Raw genomic sequence first — 20886 nt, 5'->3', positions numbered from 1 at the left:
TGAAATCTGTATTCCCCTCCAATTTATAATACTATGAAATGAGTGTCACATGGCCCTCCCCAGAGGTGTGCACACACACACACACACTCACCAGGAAGGAACCAAACATGGCAATMGAGGACAGGAAGTGCCAGATGTCGTGGTCGTCGAAGAAGGAGAGCACGATGCAATCACGGTTGTGTTCCCGGGACTCGGCAGGGGTTTTCTACGGCAGGGGGAGAGGGGACGTGAGAATGTTGGGGTTATGTGACCATGACATGTGGTGTGTGAGCATATGATGTTTTCAATGTGGTACTACAGATACCATGAATCCCATTGGGGCAGGAGTTCCCAAACCTCTCGTCGGAGACCCCTAGAACTTTCACTATTTTGTTGTAGACCTYAACTAGCATACCTGAATCAACTTACCTACACAGACAAGGGCTTGATGACTYGTTGAATCAGGTGTACTAGCTCTGGAACAGTTTGAATACATGGAATGGCTGAGGGTCCCCCGAGGAGAGGTCTGAAAACATCCTGCCATGGGGGTGTGTAAGGCTGACGTGTGGTGGAAGCCACTGATCTGTAAGGTCATTGTGTGTGTGTTGTGCTGACCTGCCAGGTACTGAGGCCCTGGAAGAAGAAGAAGAGAGCGAAGCCCCACACCACGGCCGTGAAGAGGATACACAACATGGCCATGCACTGGATCCTCTCACCACTGCGGAGCTACACACACACACACACACATTCACAGAAACACAACATCATCTGTGATTGTACACGCGGAACATGTTCTACCTCGTTTCACGTGTCCGATGTGCACTTTCTATATCCAAAACTGTTAGAATATGGCAACAATCAAACAAAGCACATTTGGTAGAATGTTTGAATTTAGAATGTCTGTTGCTAAGAGTTAAAGTCATTCATGATTTGAAATCCTTCTTTCATTCCCATGGTGATTCTAAATCATAAGAATACATTGACATTTTAATATGATCATATCACAATTGAATAGAGCAACTGTTGTGAATTTAGAATGTTCGGTTGTTAGGTGCCAATGTTGATTTGGAACTCAGTTTTGGTGGCAACAACCTCAATACTAGAAGTGTGACTTGCTCCTGCTTTCGAAAGACTGATCCATTTCTCYAWAATGAGCGACTACATCCAGCGACTTGTCCAGGGTGTACCATGGATGGCATCATGGACAGCACAGGTGGAGGCGGGCAGCCTGGGTCTGTGGGAGTACGAGRAGTACTGGACAAACCAGCTCAGACACATGGCCATGTTCCTTGAGAACAGCCAGCACCTGCCTGAGCAGGAGGAGAGCAGTCTGTTCGACTTGTACAGGGAGGTGAGGTTTTATCTTTTACAGAGTGACAGTGAGAGAGACCCTGAACATCATACACCATGAGAGGACTAAGGCTTTGGTGTGGGAGGAGTGACGAGCAGTGGCTCTTTGATGAGGAGATGGAGGAAATTGGAAGCTATTCTGAGGGTGTTGGAACTGCAGAGAAGGGCTTCTTGTCTGCCTCCYAATCACACGGATTGACAGATCTTTATTTTGTAGTGGGTTTAAAATACGATTTATTATCTATTTTTTAACCATTAGCCTACAATTTCCGCACCCCCACGYAAATAGAATTAACATAATCTGTTTAAGATAGAGATATCGTTTTTTTGCATGGGCTGCGTCTCAATCCACTGCATCTGCCAATATCACGCTTCCACATCTGCGGTGAAAGGTGGCAGAGCTAGAGCGGTGTTAGTCAGACCATTTGACATCCCGAAAATCGGTCTTCTCACAAAAAAGTATGTGGTGTCCGAACGTATTATGACTACTCTATAGACGAAACTCTCACAAACACAATGGAGTTCTCCGTTTTGCTCTAGGGTGCCCACAAGCCTCACAAGACGGCCTGAAGGTCCCTGGTACCAGTTAAAAAACAATAATGGAGGTACATACAGTATCGGGATAGTTTAGTGCCTAAAATATGGGGATAAATACATGCCTTTTTTTTGGTATAGTTTCCTGATCTTACTTATATCTCTCAGATATAGGACAGACACTTCAGAACAAACTTCTATTTAGATTTTTTGGGGACTATCCGTGGTCTTAAAGTTCGAAATGAAATAGCTAAATGATTCTTGGTATGACCATCTTAAAACAATTCCATATGTTAGCTTAGACTCCCTCCCTCAGCTTAGACAGGGTTTAGACTCTAGAGGGTTAATGACTTAAAATATATTGTTGTATGTCTTTTTTGAGTGAGAATTGTCTATGGAAAGTGAATAACACACACACACACACCACCTACCTTCATGATGATGTAGAAGGCAAAGTAGAGTAGCAGGTTGCAGATGGCGATGGCCAGCAGGTGAGGCAAAGTCATTGGGTGTCTTTAGTAGCCCATAGGCAGCCCTGGACAGACCAAACAACAACCACACAATGTTTGTCAGTGATGAGTTGTCTACTCTCCACCCATGGTTGTGGTTGAGTAATGACTATTCTACAAGACTAAATGGATACCATGCCTCATCAGGCTGAGTGGGTCGCAATAAATCCCATTGACAGAAAGGGACTTACATTAATCACTTAAAGTAGGTGTGAAAGACCTTTGGTAAAAAAATTTTTTTTGCCACTGCATGATTATGTCAAACATGTACAGATCTGCCATCTTAATTTGACCCCGTTTCTCACAACTGGAAAAAAATCCTGTAGGCAACAGGAAATGTGATTTATTACGTGGATTATATTTTATGGACATTTTTGTAGGGGTTGATACATTTGGTTGATACATGAGGGCAAATCAAGTCTATTTTAAAATGGAAATGACAAACTTAAAAGCCTTTTTAAACCCTATAACACTACAATTAGCATTTCATGCTGCGCAGGAAAATTATCTGCGACACAGAGTGATCAAATTAAGATATCACAATATATAGAACACTGCAGTAAAGGCAGTCCAGTCTGAATAAGATAGTGAGTGAATGAAGGAAATACTCACGAGACCAGTTCACTATGTTTCCCATCACTAGCAGAACCATTCGGTCCTAACAGAGAGAGAAACATTTACTTGTGGATTTATGAATCTTTCGCGCATTAGAGTGAGTCTCCATACAGTATGTGTATGTATAGTCTACCATGACTGTATATATGAATGGACAAAGCCATCGATCACGTATAACCATTCATTTTGTGAAGACTCAAATGAAGGTGTTAAGATGGCGTCTCATGGAGACATAAAATACGCAATTGAGCTTTATGAAGTGATATTGCAGCCTAGCTCAGTACTGCCCCTCAAATTGAGTAAATCAAGTGGAAGGCCGACCGGGGTACTGCAGGCTGCCATTAGCAACTCAATTATCCTTATAACTTCTTTATGTGTGCGATTAAAAAATAATTGGTTCAAGGACATACTGTACATCAGGTGTATTAGAAGCAATTATTGGTACCGTGATTGCCTTCTAAACATGTTTTAAATTTTATTTACACAAAGATTGATATTTTTCCATTCACTATAATGGGGGATCCTGTTTATGCAAACAATGCCTGCAGTACCGCGGTCAGCCTTGAACCTTCGTGGTTTCAATAAGTGGGCAGTAGTTCTCCCCTGATGTATACTCACAATATACATGGGGCCACTGCACTGGCGGATACAGTCAGTGTAGATCACATACACAATCCTGCGCAGGATGCCAGAATCTGAAACACAGACAAGTAGAATAGACTGACACCTGTCCATAGCCCCTGTAACATTACAAGGTAAAAGCTAACCCTGACCCCAGGCCTGTTCCTAGCCCTTACTCCTAGGTTTCTTCCTTCTGGGTTGTTTTTCCTAGCTACTGTGCTTCTGCATTGCTTGCTCTTGGGGTTTTGGGTTGGTATCTGTAAAGGACTTTGTGACAACTGCCAATGTAAAAAAAAAAGGGCTTTTAAAAATAACAAATGTGATTGATTGACTCCTTACCAGTTCGCAGCGACCCATGTAGTAGAGCTGGGTGCTGAGCAGCATGGTGGCCAGGATGTGGAGGACAGAGAAGACGATCCAGAACACCATGTTGCCCTTCCCAAACACCTGGACACAACACGCACAGGTAGACACACACACAGGTAGACACACACACATAGGTAGACACACACAGGTAGACACACACACACACAGGTAAACACACACTCATCAGGATACATCAGGAATTTTACACTTGCTGAATGATGATTCTATGGGTGGGTTGCACCAACATGGTTTAAATTAATCTACGATTAGAGCTAATCTAGGTTTTGTAAATCTAGGTTTATAATTAAATCAGAGATGTGTTGTACCACTTAATTTATCTGGATCAGTAAATCTATGATTAASAGTTTTAAACTATGATTAGTGACATGTTACACTAATATATGAGGTATTTCGTGAGTTGAAACGAAGTAGCTAGCCTACTTGTCAAATGAGACCACAAAGTTGCTGTTCCTTGATAAAATAATAACAATGTGACGTTAGAACTACTGCAACTCCATCGTGAAAGGTTCTCATGGTTTGGCTGATTTGAAATAAAATCTGTTATTTGCCAGTACTAGACAGAAAATTAATTAGTTAGCTAACGTTAGCCACTGTAGCTAGCTAGTTTATAAACCAAGCTAGCTAGCATACAATATTATTTATTATTGCCATTACTTAACGTTATTTAGCCATTTATTATTTGTCCGCTAGCCAACTGATCATGGCACGTCAAAGATGATCTAATTTCTCCGSRTWWMYAAAAAWWAAAGTTGTCGGGGCTGATGGAGYAATTTAGTAACGTACTGGAGGATAAAAAGACATACAACACGAATGTCAAAAAGAAGGAAGACACCTGGGCCATTTCATGCGACAAATGCTACTTCACTACAACGTTACCGTTGCAGTTTAGAATTAATCTCCAATCTAAATGGGTTTTTTAATTCATTGAGCAACAGACTTAAAATTAATCTAGGTTTAAAGTGAAAACTAAACTTAGATTAGAGGAAGGATTAAAATTGAACTAGGATTAATTTAAAACTAGGTTTAAAATTGGGTGCAACAAGATTAATAGATAAACCTTGATTTAGCCCAGTTTAAGAGTTCATCCATGTTGGTGCAACCCACCCTATAGGTTGTGTACYTCAGTCTACTGCTGGGTGTTTGTTGTGTTTCTGTCTTGGTCTCTGTGTGGTGTGTGGTGAGTGGTGTGTGATGAGTGGTGTGTATGTCCCTAGTCACTCACCACTCCTAGCACAGAGAAGAAGATGACAGCAGCCAGACAGGCGTAGGCAGTGTAAGCGCTGGCATTGATATCTGGGTGTCTCTTCTGGTACAGTTTTAACACACACAGCCCAGCGATCATATACATGAAGGAGGTGTCTGACCGACAGGGAGATCGAGGAGGAAAGGGTGACATTAATGACATTTCTTACAGTACAGAATATCTTCCAGTACAGTTATTGGGAAGTAGCCAGAGTCCCAGATCTGTGTGCCGTCCTGCAGTCACAGCAATGCAGTTGGCATGACAATATGAACCGATCTGGGACTGATTGAGAAACCCATCTATTGAGGCTCTGTGTTACAGTATCTTCAGGATCTCCCAATTAGCCAACCATGACATTAGTCTCACCGAACTGGAAGTTGGTGTAGTTGGGGCAAACGTGGTAGCAGGCACTCAGCAGRCCCTCCATCATCAGAGCTGTGCCCATGGCATAGAACAGCCCAAAGTGCTTAGGGATGCCACACTCCTGGAGACCGGCAGAGAGGGAGAGACAGAGGCTCAAAATTCTATAAATAAAGTGTCACTAGCTAGGTTCCCATCCAATTGGCGACAGATTTTCATGCAAATATTCAAAAATGTTCATGCAAATATTCAATATGAGCATTTTCCCACCAGAGATCAGTTTCCATCAAATTGACTTGTTGTGGATATAAAAGGCTTTGTATGATAATGTAGTGAAAAGAGAAAAATATTCACATCCAATGTTCATGCCTCTAGAGGTTATTTAAGTAGGTGTGTTTCAACGTGGTGTATGACCTGACAAAGATCCAACTCGGATCGAAACGTTTTCTTTATTGAGCGTCTGATTAACTCACCCTATGAGCATACCAGAGTTCTGGACATTCTTTTTTTCTTTGATAATGTAGTACACATAAAAATTACTTTTGCGGTTAAATTCCCATGTTAGGAATAAAAAAAATTGCGTTATATTGCGAATGTGCCCACTCCGGTCTTGGCACGAGTGCTGTAGCCAACAGCTTGCAGATACAGTGRGGGCATAACCTACGAGATTTTATGGACAAAAGAGTGATCATTTGTATTTGTCAAATGGCAGCCACGCATCGATCATCATGTCACCAAAATAAGATATTTATTGGAAAGGAGCCTCAAGCTCATCACCGTGCACTTTCACTACCCTGTGAAGTTCATAACTTATTTAACCCGTAGCCTAATAAACCACATGCTTTCCTTAATCATAGTGGGAGGAGCACACAAGATATCATTGCATGACTCCAAGTTTACTTCGATATGATGTGAACTTCTACCGCAATTTTTCCCGCATAATTAATTTTACCTACACAAAATTACCACAAAATTCACCTTAWCTAGTGTATTTACAGTTGAAGTCGGAAGTTTACATACACCTTAGCCAAATACATTTAAGCTCAGTTTCACAATTCCTGACATTTAATCAGAGTAAAAATTCCCTGTRTTAGGTCAGTTACGATCACCACTTTATTTTAAGAATGTGAAATGTCAGAATAATAGTAGAGAGAATGATTTATTTCAGCTTTTATTTCTTTCATCACATTCCCAAGGGTCAGAAGTTTACATACACAATTATTATTTGGTAGCATTGCCTTTAAATAGTTTAACCTGGGTCAAACGTTTCGGGTAGCCTTTCACAAGCTTCCCACAATAAGTTGGGTGAATTTTGGCCCATTCCTCCTGACAGAGCTGGTGTAACTGAGTCAGGTTTGTATAGGCCTCCTTGCTCGCACACGCTTTTTCAGTTCTGCCCACAGATTTTCTATAGGATTGAGGTCAGGGCTTTATGATGGCCACTCCAATACCTTGACTTTGTTGTCCTTAAGCATTTGCACAACTTGGAAGTATGCTTGGGGTCATTGTCCATTTGGAAGACCCATTTGCGACCAAGCTTTAACTTCCTGACTGATGTCTTGAGATGTTGCTTTCATATATCACACCAATTTTCCTACCTCATGAGGCCATCTATTTTGTGAAGTGCACCAGGCCCTCCTGCAGCAAAAGCACCCACAACATAATGCTTCAACCCTCGTGCTTCACGGTGGATAGTGTTCTTCGGCTTGCAAGCCTCCCCCTTTTCCTCCAAACATAATGATGGTCATTATGGCAAACAGTTCTATTTTTGTTCATCAGACAGAGGACATTTCTCCATAAAGTACGATCTTTGTCCCCATGTGCAGTTGCAAACCGTAGTCTGGCTTTTTTTATGGCGTTTTTGGAGCAGTGGCTTCTTCCTTGCTGAGCGGCCTTTCAGGTTATGTTGATATAGGACTTGTTTAACTGTGGATATAGATACTTTGGTACCCGTTTCCTCCAGCATCTTCAATAGGTCCTTTGCTGTTGTTCTGGGATTGATTTGCACTTTTCGCACCAAAGTCCGTTCATCTCTAGGAGACAGAACYCGTCTCCTTCCTGAGCGGTATGACGGCTGCGTGGTCTCATGGTGTTTATACTTACGTACTATTGTTTGTACAAATGAACGTGGTACCTTCAGGCGTTTGYAAATTGCTCCCAAGGATGAATCAGACTGAGGTCTGGGGTGATTTCTGTAGATTTTCCCATGATGTCAAGCAAAGAGCACTGAGTTTGAAGGTAGGCCTTGAAATACATCCACAGGTACACCTCCAATTGACTCAAATTATGTCAATTAGACTATCAGAAGCTCCTAAAGCCATGCCATCATTTTTATGGAATTTTCCAAGCTGTTTGAAGGCACAGTCAACTTAGTGTATGTAAACTTCTGACCCACTGGAATTGTGATACTGTACAGTGAATTATAAATCAAGTAATCTGTCTGTAAACAATTGTTGGAAAAATGACTTGTGTCATGCACAAAGCAGATGTTCTAACCGACTTGCCAAAACTATAGTTTGTTAACAAGAAATTTGTGGAGTTGTTGAAAGACAATGTTTTAATAAATCCAACCTAAGTGTATGTAAACTTCCKGACTTCAACTGTAGTTTTGTCGACGTTTGGAAAGTTTGACAAATTTTCAGTTTACATCAGGCATGTCATGAAATGTTTTATACCACATGTACTTAAGTTTGTATGGAAACCTGCTTACTGGTACGGAACGTTCCTTAGTGTATAGTAAATATCATTTTGGACAAAARCATCACGTCAACATCATGGGTGGTGATATGAATTCCATACATGGAAATACCAATATGAGCATTTCATGTTCTATTGTTTATCCCACTGATATAATACCCTATCTGTACCAGGGGTTGGTTTAGAGGTTGTGTTGCCACCCCTGGAACACATATTGCCCCTGGAGGTAGCGGTTCGATCCCCCAGTTCCGCCACTCACACTCTGCACTTCATCCCCGTCATCTTTCTACACATCACATACTCTAATCTACACCTGTCAATAAAAAAAAACTAGGATTATTGCCACCATAGGTGTGTTCTACGCCCTCCCTGTCATCCAAAAAKCCAAAATATCCCCCCAAAATATGTAAAAACAAAAGCACCATCTCAGTTTGATCTCTCACCAGTGCGTTGAGGTCGTTGCGGTCCAACGCTCTGCTGTGGATGATGTCTCTCTGCAGCACGATGAGCAAGAAGAGGAGGCCCAGCATCACGTAACCAAGGTTACTCAGTATGTTGTTGAAGGCACTGCACACCAGAGGGTAGAGAATGGATGTCATGAATGATATAAGTCATACATTACATGCACAGCCATAGGTGTTTCCCCTTATCACACACACACACCTCAGATTCCCCAGGGGGTGTGCACACAGGAAGTTGTAGTAGCAGATGTCCTGATTTCCTGTCACGTTGACAACCTGGAGGAGAGAGGAACATGTCAACAACAGCACACTACCCACCCACCCACCCACCCACCACATGTGGATTCTAGTCATATCTACTCACTCGAAGCCAATTCCTTTACACACTACAAATGCACTCATTATAATTCTGTAATAATGTAGTAAATCCGCAGTTGGAGTGTGAGTGAGGGTAGCACACAGTACCGTTTGATAAGTGATGACCAGCTGGATGACAGGGAGGGCGTAGAACACACCTATGGTGGCAATATTCCTGAGGAGAGGAACACTGACATTAACTGCCATGACACTGACAGTTGTATGATTACTGTACAATCCGACWGATTTTTTTATTTTATTTATCCGTTATTTTACCAGGTAAGTTGACTGAGAACACGTTCTCATTTACAGCAACGACCTGGGGAATAGTTACAGGGGAYAGGAGGGGGATGACTTAGCCAATCGTAAACTGGGGATTATTAGGTGACCGTGATGGTTTGAGGGCCAGATTGGGAATTTAGCCAGGACACCAGGGTTAACACCCCTACTCTTACGATAAGTGCCATGGGATCTTTAATGACCTCAGAGAGTCAGGACACCCATTTAACGTCCCATCCGAAAGACGGCACCCTACACAGGGCAGTGTCCCCAATCACTGCCCTGGGGCATTGGGATATTTTTTAGACCAGAGGAAAGAGTGCCTCCTACTGGCCCTCCAACATCACTTCCAGCAGCATCTGGTCTCCCATCCAGGGACTGACCAGGACCAACCCTGCTTAGCTTCAGAAGCAAGCCAGCAGTGGTATGCAGGGTGGTATGCTGCAAAACAAACCTACACCCTATCCAAAGAAGAAATTGTTATCATGCATTTGACTAAAGTACTGCTAGAGTGGAGGGTGCCATAGGGTTATAGCCCACAGCATTGGTGTACAGATTTTAAGGCAACTCGCCGTCCCACTCACCAGAAGTAGATCTGGTACTTTTTACTCAGAACCCTCTTGTCCTTGCGAGCGAGGTCCGACACACACAGGTACTTCTGCAAAAGGACAAGCGACCACATGAGTTTCATAGGGAGGCAAAAACTAAATAAAAACAACAGAGAATAAGGATAATATTGAGTGATGCACAGGGGAGGAGAGGTAGAGGGGGAAGGGATGGATGAGAGGTAGAGGGGGAGGGATGGAGGACGGATGGGCCAGACCTTGGTGCGGACGATGTTCTTGTCCGAGTCGATGTCGGCCAACGTGTCATAGTCATCCTCCTCTATTGAGCTCAGAGACTCCTGTCGACTACGACCCGTAACGCTCTCCAACGAACGCTCTGAGAGGAGGACAGAGAGAACAGTAACTACCTTTACAGTATGTCAGTGGGGTTATAGGGGRTATATTTCTCGATTTGATCGTTTTTGTTGGTTTTACAGCTTGGATTTGTTTTTATATGATTTGGGACGTATTCAATAGATTGGTGGTTCTGGCCAATGACGCATTCCTGATAATCACAAAATGTATAATTGAAATTGTTCTCGACATTCCATCATTATCTCTGCGTATAGTCAAACATGATTGTTGACCACGTGATCGTTTTGGTCTCCGTCTGTGGTCATCAGAGCATTAAATTACATCAAAAGGCAGATAGATCTTGAACACATTCCGAATTGATTGACATGGTGCTGATTTATACAGTGAAGCSATGCGATTGGCTGGCTGATTAAGGCAGTGAGTGTCACCAATGCAGATGGCTACGTGGTGGATGGCAGTTAGGAATGGTCTGCGTTTCAAAGTCTCCTGTCCTGATAAACAAACACAGATAAACCAATAAGAAACAAGAGCACTCTGCAGCCCTCCAATCAAGAGCCAGTTTGGTGGTGAAATGCTGTGCAACATTACTTGAAGACAGATTTTGTGCCATGTGGACCCCATTGTGTGTATTTGCACATCTGTGTGTGTACAGTATTAGTGTATGTGTGTAATTATGCGTCTGTATTTGGTCATCTTGCTCCATACCCATGTATCCGTAGTTGGTATCTGATGCTATGCTGTCTGTGATGGCCTCTGAGCTCAACGTGCTGGCGTTGTCCGCTGTAGAAACAATAGCAGAGAGAAACAACATTAAAAAGAGTGCTTGAAGTGGTGTAAGTATTCACTTTGGCTGTGTCCCAATTCTCTCTCCTTCCTCCCAAAGTGTTCACTTCCCTTCACTGATTTAAAGGAAATGACTGGTAAAAGAAATATGGTGAAAAGTGCAACTAGTCCATGACTCCCCCAATCCAATGCTTTTAGAATTGTGGGAAGTAGTGAAGGAGTGCACATTCACGAGGAGACTCATGTGCAGAAACAAGTCAATGAGACACACGACAGAACTGTGAAAACCCTGTCTTACCCAGTTAGCTACATTGGTTGTCAATATTTAACTCAAAACCTTTCAAACATCGTCACACTTGTAATGTAAATGAGCACACACACACTCACACACACACACTCACCAAAGGAGCCATATTCATAGGGGGAGACTGGAGTCACACCTGGCTTTCCTGTGGTAACAGGTAGAGATAATGTCACAAACACACACCAAACACATGTCACTATAGCAGTTAGTAGTCTACACACAASCACAGCATCTAGATGAATGGTRAGTCAGAGAGGACACACCATGCCCTGTGGGTTCAGAGACAATGTTGAAKGTGAGGCAAGGGTTAATGCACGGGTGCTAATCAGTACCCTAGGGTGTGAGTCCAATGGGAGAAAAATAAGTCKATTTCAGTCAAACTCCCATTGGAACCAAACCACAGTAAKCATAATATCATCCAATGCATGGCCATGGGCATGGTTGAATCATATTAGTCATCCCCCACCATGACAAGTGTTTGTGACTGGACAATGCTGTGAAGTCAGCCAACTCAGGAAGTAAACTGAAATTCCAATTCAATAATTGAAAAAGTGGGTTCTATTTTCAATGACTCCTCAATAAAACTGCGAAGGAGAATACATTTATTTCAAATGTTTTCCCATATTTTAAATTGAAATCACTTCCTGATTTCAAATTGACARCCAACCGTGGTGAAGGTCATTCATTAGACATGCATGTTGAGGATTCCTCATCCACCCAGATCATACTGGTGATAATGACTGTGAGATGGGTGTAACTATTTATATAGCGTGCACGAAGGGTAATAAGTAGTGTGACATTGTGAGAGAAGCTCAGACACAGGCAATATCTCACTACTCCAACTCCATTCTTACCCAGTAGAGAGGCTGAGCCAAAGAGTAGCATGGGGAYAAAGCATGAGGAGAAAGCGAGACAAATTCAACACACAAAGACATAGGAAACCTAGAGAAATAGATCAGTATTCCTTKATCCGATGCGGCAACTGTTAATGGTTCGCATCCATCTTAAACTCGTTTTAAATCTTAAATACACAGTTCTTCACTGTACACCTCTCTGTAAAAAAAATACAACGGAGTGTGCCGTTGTAGTGGGTTGCTGGGATACCTGTCTCCGCGGGCGACATGTCCGCTGGGTTCAGAAGCCCCTCCCTCCTCCTGTGCATCCTGACCAGAGAAAAGACCCAGAGAGAGAGAGACACTTGAGTTCCAAAGCTTCTATATGACAGTGTATGAAATAATGTACTTACTGTATACGACAGTGAAGCGATCGACAGACCTCTTGTTCTCCACACAGGCCACCAGGAAGGTGAGCAGGTAGAAGGAGAGGAAGATGCCCAGGCAGAACAGCATGCCCATCACGTACACATCCGCTGAGARGGAGAGAGGGGGTGTAGAGAGAGGGGAAAGAGGGAGAGGAGGGATAAAGGAAGGAGAGAGGAAGAGATGTTAGAGAGAAACAGAGAGAAATAGAAAGGGAAAGAGAGAGAGACATGAACACTTCTCTCTGCTACATTGGGAATGATGTACTGTTTGGCCCGCCTGGCTGAGTGACTCACAGCTGATGGCGGGCGAGACGACCACGTCCAGAGTTTTACTGCGGTTGCCGGCATCAATGAGTTCATCTGGACGGAGGGGGTAAAAGCGCAGGGGACCCCCYCATGCCTCGTCCTCCGTCTTCACCACCACCACCACATAGAAACTGTTACTGGGGAAGTCCTTCCTCTGAGAGCCACGAGAGAAAAGGGGAGAGGGGGAACGAGAGAGAGAGAGAGTAGATGAAATGGTTGCCCATTGTGGCAAGTGAGTTGTAAACATGTATTTATTGATCAATTACCTGATCTCTCCAGTGTGTGTGTGTGTGTGTGTGTGTGTATTTTACCTGGACAGTGATGGCAGCTGTCTTGGTCATGGTTTGATACATTCCAATGAAGGCCACGTTGTTATCCAAGTCATACACTGGGCACTGATAAGGTAGAACACAGCATTTAGCAATCAGAGAGGAACGAGTGAGTGTCTGTCTGTATGTGTGTGTGTGTGTGTGTGTGTGCCTGTCTGAGCAAAGAACAGGTGCAACCACGGCTAATGTGGTTTCCACGGCAACAGGCACCTCTGCACTCCCCATCAAGTGTGTGGAATGGAGATTTCTATATTGGCCTACATTTCAGGGACACCCCAATGTGAGCTATTACACACCAGACAGAGCTTTACATAGCGTTTTAGTAACACCTCTCTTTCACAGCTTTAAGCTGCTTTAGGGTAAATCCTGTGCATTTCCCAAGTTCAATCACAGCTGTCTAGTGGTTGCTGGGGTGCTCAGAATGAACTCAACACTGCCCTTGTGTGGTGAATCGGACGCTAGCCATTGGAGACAGGCTGAGGGAACCACAGTTCAGTGATGTCATGTGAGGTCAGTGGATGCAGGTAGATGTAACGTCATGGCCGTATTCATTAGGGTACACCATAGCAAAACGTTTTGCAACAGAAAACGTACTGTTTATTTTAGCGTTTCTGAACAGTCCCTCCCCGTTTCAGTTTGCTTACTTCCGATTGGTGTCTAACAGAGTTGTGGACTCGAAGTCACATGACTTGAGACTATATAAAGTAAAATAACTTGAGACTTGACTTGGAGCCTCAAGACTCGGGACTCAACTTTGACTTGAGACTGACTTGTCTGTCACTCATTTTGTGGAAGAGAGTCTACGTCGATTATTCCACATGCAGGCAGAGACAGTACCCGCAGCATCGCCCTTGCAAAAAACCCTGCCTCAGATTGGCTAGTGAAACGCACACTCGGCACTCTGACTGGATCAGTAAACTGTCAATCAACACAGGTTGGGTGAGCTAGCAAACATATTGCTGATTTGCTGTACAAGCTATAGGATCGGGTGCAGCGCAAACATCAAACTGTAAATAAATAAATCTGCAGCTCCAAAAATTGTTCYGTGATCAAGAATATGAACTGTTTATATTGCAAGCTAATCAGCAATGGGGCAACAATTACTAGCATAAGCCTACAGGTCTTTAGGTATGGAACAATTGCTTTAACTTATGAAGTTTGCATTTGGAATTTGTTGTTAAAATMAACTATTACTGTGGCGAAGACGCACCATAGGCGCGGCTCTTCACTTACGCTCTCCAAACTCACGCCAATGGAGAGTGCTTTTTTCCCCCATTATTGAAATGTTTCCRCTGGCTTTCACACGTCTAAATGCATCGGCCCAACAATAATTGCTAGCGTTTCATCATTAAATCCCCGTACCGTTTATTACAACACGTAGCCATTTTTTCATGTTTATTTATTTTCATTTATAATTTAACCTTTATTTAACTAGGCAAGTCAGTTAAGAACAAATTCTTATTTACTTATAATGACAGCCTATGTTTGATAGGACTACGATACATTTTCATTTAGCCAACCATTTCTTACCCTCAGTGGAGTGATGTTAATTTAAGTCAATGTATGGTTTCCTTGGTTCATATTTTCCCGGTTATGTCGGAGTTCCGTATCTGTGTCCTATGGCCTCGTTCAAAACAACTGGGAACTCTCRGACTTCAGTGCGTTCAAGACAATTGGGAACTCGGGCCTCTTTCGCTGACATCATGATTTGACCTCAGATTTTTTTMAGTTCCCAGTTGTCTTGAAAGCACCATTATTCTGTCATTCTGGTTGTGCCTAATAGGAGCGTGCAYGCCTCATAAAATAGGCTTTGMAGTCAGAACGTTGAATAAGATCAAATMACTGTTCCATGTATGCATGGTGTTSAAATATCATTAATTCTGAGTAAGAGGAATGTAGTAATGTGGAAATGGATGTGGAAATTGCCTTTTACATTGTAGAACCAGTTTATTGGTTGTAATTGCCAATTGGGTAATTGTATGGTCCTGGGGGCCAAGTGCTTATATTATTTATGCAGGCCTACCTGTGAGCTCCTGTTAGACAGAATTTACTTGGTTTCTCAAGGGGTACAGTATTGCCCTCTACCTGTGTCCATTCAGATTGTATCAGGCTTAACCTGTCCTGAGGCTATTTCTTTTGGACTATTGCCCATGTATATTTGGTCAATCTACTTGTATATTTTGTATGATATGGCACTTTCACCACAGGGTCACCAGACCTGTAAATAAATGTACACTCTGAACACGTCAACCTGCCTTGCCTTCTGATGATGGCATGCCCTCACGACTGCTACAAGGTCTCTATTTTGCAATGACATGGGATAATTAAAACGTGTCGTAGACTAAATAATGAAAATGGCTGTCTGGTAGCCTCAATAAATATACACATATTTGTAGCTGAACAAGTCGTTGCATGTATAGATTTCTTTTTACTTGACTTGAGACTTGAAAATGTATGACTTGACTTGCTCTTAGAACGCACAACTTGGACTTGACCTGTTCTACTTGGGACTCGACTTGAGACTCGGACCTTGTGACTTGCTTGTGACTTGGTCCCACCTCTGGTGCCTAATGAACAGGTTTGGTCAAGTTAGTTTACCTGGATGTCCTGGATGGACATGACAGAGCACGGGAAGGTCATCTCAGAGTTGACCTTGACGATGGCCGTGTCCACTCCGTCAGGGAACACATATTTGAAGTACTGAGAGAGAAAAACAGAGTTAGAGTAAAAAAAGGATCACATATTTATTGGAACTAAGTCCTAAATCAGTGGAGTGAAAGAAATATTTTAAAAATATTTTTAAAAATTCAAGCAATCTTCCTAACAATACTATTCTATTATGTTGATAGATCTACCGTTTTGAAAGGGCAAATCTTGCGTCGAATACAAATGCACAACATGTGCACACACAAAATGTATGACGTAACAATATACATTTTCTCCCGTCTCTTTCTCTCCATCTCTTTCACGCAACAGCTCAACAGATCAGGCACACACATTTGTTCTTTAATATCAATCCCCTTCTTGGCCCTGGCCTTTACACATAGGCACAGTAAAGAGGTAGTACCCAACCGTCTTCTCCACCCTCTCATGGTCACGTGCAGTATAAGGGTTTCACGGGAAATATGCTATGTGRGTATGTACGCACGTGTGCATCGGTGTGAGTGGCTATGTTTCTTACCTGGGGTTGGGATGGTGAGGCAGTGAAGCTGAACTTTTTGTCTGTACTGTAATGAAGAAGACAAGAAACACTCAACAAATACAACAGCCATATTAGCCAGTCAGGTCACATATAGAGTAGAGATGGCGTACTGTATGAGTGATGCTGCTACACAGGGTGTGTCTTGGCTTGCTGTAGAAATAGGCAGTCACGATTGTGTGTATGCAAAAAGACCGCATTCAATGCAAATTAGACAAGCTCTACACAGTTGCATAATAGTGATATAAAATATGATGACTCAGAGTATTGAATACGTACTGCTGTGGGAGGCTGTGTAAGGCATGTAGCTCTACAACCAGATATCATGTATTCGCTCGGCTAGCTAGCATGAAGGTAATGATCCCTGATGAAGGTGACTCACTGCAGGGTGAAGCTGTCCACGCGGCTGATCCTCAGCTGGTAGTGGGTGCCCAAGCTGGACAGGGTGGACACGTCCACAAAGAAGTACTGGGTCTCGATGAGGGTGCGGGTGGGGGGCTGGCAAAGCGTTCGGCCCACATGGGCATAGGGGTACTTCCTCTGGTACCTGTGGCGGGGGGGGGGGGGATATCACTTCTCCACTCATTTTCATTGAGGTCTTTTATAAGGGAGACCTGGCCAAGAGGGTAGCTCAATATACAAATCATGATCACATACTTGGGCTCATAGAACAGAAAAGGCCTGTATTAGAACAGGATGATAAGAAGAACCACTGCTAAAAAAGGGACTGAATTGGCCTGTTGAATTGTGTCAACTACAGTCCCACAAAAAACAGTGTTAATGACAGAAAAACCAACAACTTCCCAAAACACAACGACCTAGCTAGTACTGTAATTCTGGCTAGTGTCTATGGGAAATTAGGCCTYTGCTTTATGTTTATGTGGAAGTGAAAGCTCAAGGTTCAACGATGACTCACTCTCAACTAGATGGCTTTACCACCTGACACAGGTGTTCTGGTATTGCGCAAGTCCGTGGATTATGTTACGCCATGAAAGACAGGCTACTGTGTTATTCCCCAAACACGGTCCTCGCGAAGGGATGCATGTTACGTTTAAAAACAAAAACAAAACGTGCACCACTTGAGGTCCAGAGGACCGAGTTTGGAAAAACCCTGGGCTACTGTATAATAGAACAAATGATACACTGATCCAACAGGTAGGTTCTGCATGCAGGCTAAACACTTAGACCCAGGCTATATCATATAATAATTAGGGAATGCTTATATAGTCCTGTTTGACTGTATGTACAAGTGGGTAACCTGTACAGGTGTGAAGTAGAAAAGTGTTTTTTTGCATATCCCACTGAGACACTCACGGAGAGTGTGGGGTCACGGCCAGGGATCAGCCATTATTGACGGCAACTCTGGAGCAATTAGGGCTAATTGCCTTGCTCAAGGGAAGAATGGCAGATTTTACCTTGTCGGCTCGGGGATTCAAACAGCAACCTTTCGGTTACTGGCCGAAACAGGATTTGCGGTTTTCTTTTCATGTCTTATTGCCCTGCCACCACTCCCTTCAGTTAACCCATTCAGTACTTCTACTGCACATCTCTCTGTACTGTTTATAATACAGTGAGCTCCAAAAGTTTAGGGACAGTGACACTTTTTTTGTTTTGGCTRAGTACTCCAGCAATGTGGAAATGATACATTGACTATGAGGTTAAAGTGCAGACTGTCAGCTTTAATTGTAGGGTATTTTCATCCATATTGGGTGAACAGTTTAGAAATTAAGGCACTTTTTGTACATAGTCTCCCCATTTGAGGGGACCAAAAGTATTGGTACAAATTCACTAATGTATTAAAGTAGTCAAAAGTTTAGTATTTGGTCCCATATTCCTAGCATACAATGATTACATCAAGCTTGTGACTCTACAAACTTGTTGGATGCATTTGCGGTTTGTGTTGGTTGTGTTTCAGATTATTTTCTGCCCAATAGAAATTAATGTTAATAATGTACTGTGTTATTTTGGAGTCACTTTTAAGAATATAATATGTTTTTAAACACTTCTACATTAATGTGAATGCGACTATGATTACAGATTAACCTGAATGAATCGTGAATACTGATGAGTGCGACACACAAATACCATACTCCCAAGACATGATAACCTCTCATCATTATAATAACAGGGGAGGTTAGCATTTTTTTGGGGGGGGGGTGATATTTGTGCATCTGTAACTTTCTCACTCATCATTATTCACAATTCATTCAAGATTATCCGTAATCATGGTATCAGCCACACTAATGTAGTGTTTAGAAACATATTATATTCTTATTTACAATAAAACTGACTCGAAAATGACACAATACATTATTTACCATTCATTTCTATTGGCCACAAAATAATCTGAAACCAAAACAAACCGCAAATGCATTCAACAAGTTTATAGAGTCACAAGCTGGATGTAATCATTGCGTGCTAGGAAAATGGGAACAAATACTAAACTTTTGACTACTTTAATAGACATAAGTGAATTTATCTCAATACTTAAAAAGGGGGGACTATGTACAACAAGTGCTGTCATTTTTCTAAACGGTTCACCTGATATGGATGAAAATACACTCAAATGAAAGCTGACAGTCTGAACTTCATGTATCATTTCAAATCCAAAGTGCTGGAGTASAGAGCCAAAACAAACAAAAAATGTGTCACTGTCCCAATACTTTTGGAGCTCATTGTATCTTCACCCGTGACCAAGCCAATATCTAGCCTACATAATGAAGAGAAACACAGCAAAAACAGACCCAAGGAGAAACAAAACCTCTACAACATCTAGGCTACACAACTTRAGTTGTTTTCTTTGACTGAACAATTTAATACCAAAGCATAACCACATATCACGCTTCCCTTCCACTCTAGATGAATATGGCCAGCTGTATATTGACATAATAAAATGTGGTGACATAATACAGGGACAGGACCAGGATGTGCCAGGGTTGCGTTCAGTAGGGCACAACGTTGTAGATAGAAATGTCCTGTATAGAGCCGACTTGAGTCCTTATTCTGCATGTCAACGATGCATGTTTGTTCTACATAACACATGGCTTCTGTCTGAACGTTCCACGACATTGTGTCCTACTGAACGCGCCCCCAGGTGTGCCAGTAGGGTAGGCTACTCACAGTCCACGCAGTATGAGGGGGACCTGGAAGGACAGCACGGCCTGCTTCTGTCTGACCACAAACAGGATGGGACTGCTCTCTGCCCCCTCCGACAGTACGTCCACAGTCACACGGACCCCCTCCGTCTGCCAGGGCAGGGAGAGAGAGGGGGAGAGGGTTAGAGAAACTCACAGAATCTAAGTAAAACGACATACAGTACATACATATGCACACACCCATCACAAGCATAAACCTGCACACTCAGGTTTTGTATTGATCACTTTTTGCAATCCTATTTTACCACAAAACCAAATTAGGCTACTCATCGCAAGACAGTTGTTCAGTGTTCTTCAATCCTAGTACTGGGGACGGAATGCGCACGTTTAATTCCAGCCCAGTACGAACATGATTAGTTGAAACAGGTGTGTTAGCAATAGGCAGCAACAAACACCATAACGTGGGGGTCAGTGCAAAAGCAGGTTCGAAGAACAAAGTGGGATTTGTGACCTGAACTATGTACTCACCTTGTTTCGGGAGACGGTGTGATTGAAGGCGTAGATGGTTTGGTTGTCACTCGTAACTGTATCGTTGTAGGTAACGTCAAACTCTGCATCCTTTTGGACCACCGTTTTAGTTTCTGCCCGTGCGCACCGCAAGTGGGTCACACATAACAACAACAGGGCCACATAACCAAGCTGGAACAAGACTAAAACGGGGCCAAATTTACAACAGCTCCTCAAAACCATTTCCTTGCGATTTGTCAACAATAGCTGTGCTAGCTGATCAAAACGACCTAAATGCACTTACTGACACGTTGGATGATAATAATAGCAATGAATGGCAAACCTACCTAGCTAACTAGACTAGAGAGCTCAGTTGTAATGTATCATTCACAACAACAGGACAGTTGATAGCGAACGACTAGCTAGTGAGATAATCTAGCCAGCTAGCTACATTTGCTTGCTAATGATTAATGTATTACATTCACACCGCTCCTCCTGTTTCACCATCACCAGCTGGCAAGCTAACCACTKCTCGGTACTGCGACGTAAACTGACGTTAGTTATACGATAACAACACAGCTACTACTCACTAGCTAGATCCCGAATGATTTAATATCCGCGGTTTTTACAGCTAGTGTCATCCGCATTTTATCATTTAGGTTGACATATGCCTGTATAGTGTTGATCATATGAAGTATCGTAAAGTGAACGTTGTTTGCATTTGTTGAATCCACTGACCACGTTCGAGGGGTTAAATCGGTGTCACCCACTCCCTCCCTTCGCACGCAGA

The 20886-nt window shown here is 42.7% G+C and overlaps 1 protein-coding gene across 1 annotated transcript in view; it reads right to left on the bottom strand.

Annotated features, from left to right (window-relative positions):
- Positions 1–20886, bottom strand: part of LOC111982612 (SID1 transmembrane family member 2-like) — a 22394-nt gene extending 1508 nt beyond the window's left edge. The window contains 27 exon segments of the mRNA XM_070434033.1: positions 92–205; positions 595–705; positions 2295–2355; positions 2357–2398; positions 2981–3030; positions 3606–3682; position 3755; positions 3948–4055; positions 5218–5354; positions 5605–5722; positions 8739–8862; positions 8959–9032; positions 9222–9288; positions 9977–10050; positions 10216–10334; positions 10741–10803; positions 11018–11092; positions 11497–11544; positions 12504–12562; positions 12675–12768; positions 12955–13120; positions 13278–13361; positions 15894–15995; positions 16477–16522; positions 16877–17041; positions 19615–19739; positions 20118–20886. Of these exon segments, the coding sequence (XP_070290134.1) occupies positions 92–205; positions 595–705; positions 2295–2355; positions 2357–2398; positions 2981–3030; positions 3606–3682; position 3755; positions 3948–4055; positions 5218–5354; positions 5605–5722; positions 8739–8862; positions 8959–9032; positions 9222–9288; positions 9977–10050; positions 10216–10334; positions 10741–10803; positions 11018–11092; positions 11497–11544; positions 12504–12562; positions 12675–12768; positions 12955–13120; positions 13278–13361; positions 15894–15995; positions 16477–16522; positions 16877–17041; positions 19615–19739; positions 20118–20339 (2526 nt within the window). The 5' untranslated portion in view covers positions 20340–20886.

Source organism: Salvelinus sp. IW2-2015, linkage group LG22 (assembly GCF_002910315.2).
Source record: "Salvelinus sp. IW2-2015 linkage group LG22, ASM291031v2, whole genome shotgun sequence".
In the NCBI taxonomy this organism is placed as follows: Eukaryota; Metazoa; Chordata; class Actinopteri; order Salmoniformes; family Salmonidae; genus Salvelinus; species Salvelinus sp. IW2-2015.
The sequence above is the reverse complement of the archived record's forward strand: the minus strand, read 5'-3'. Positions and strand labels throughout refer to the sequence as shown.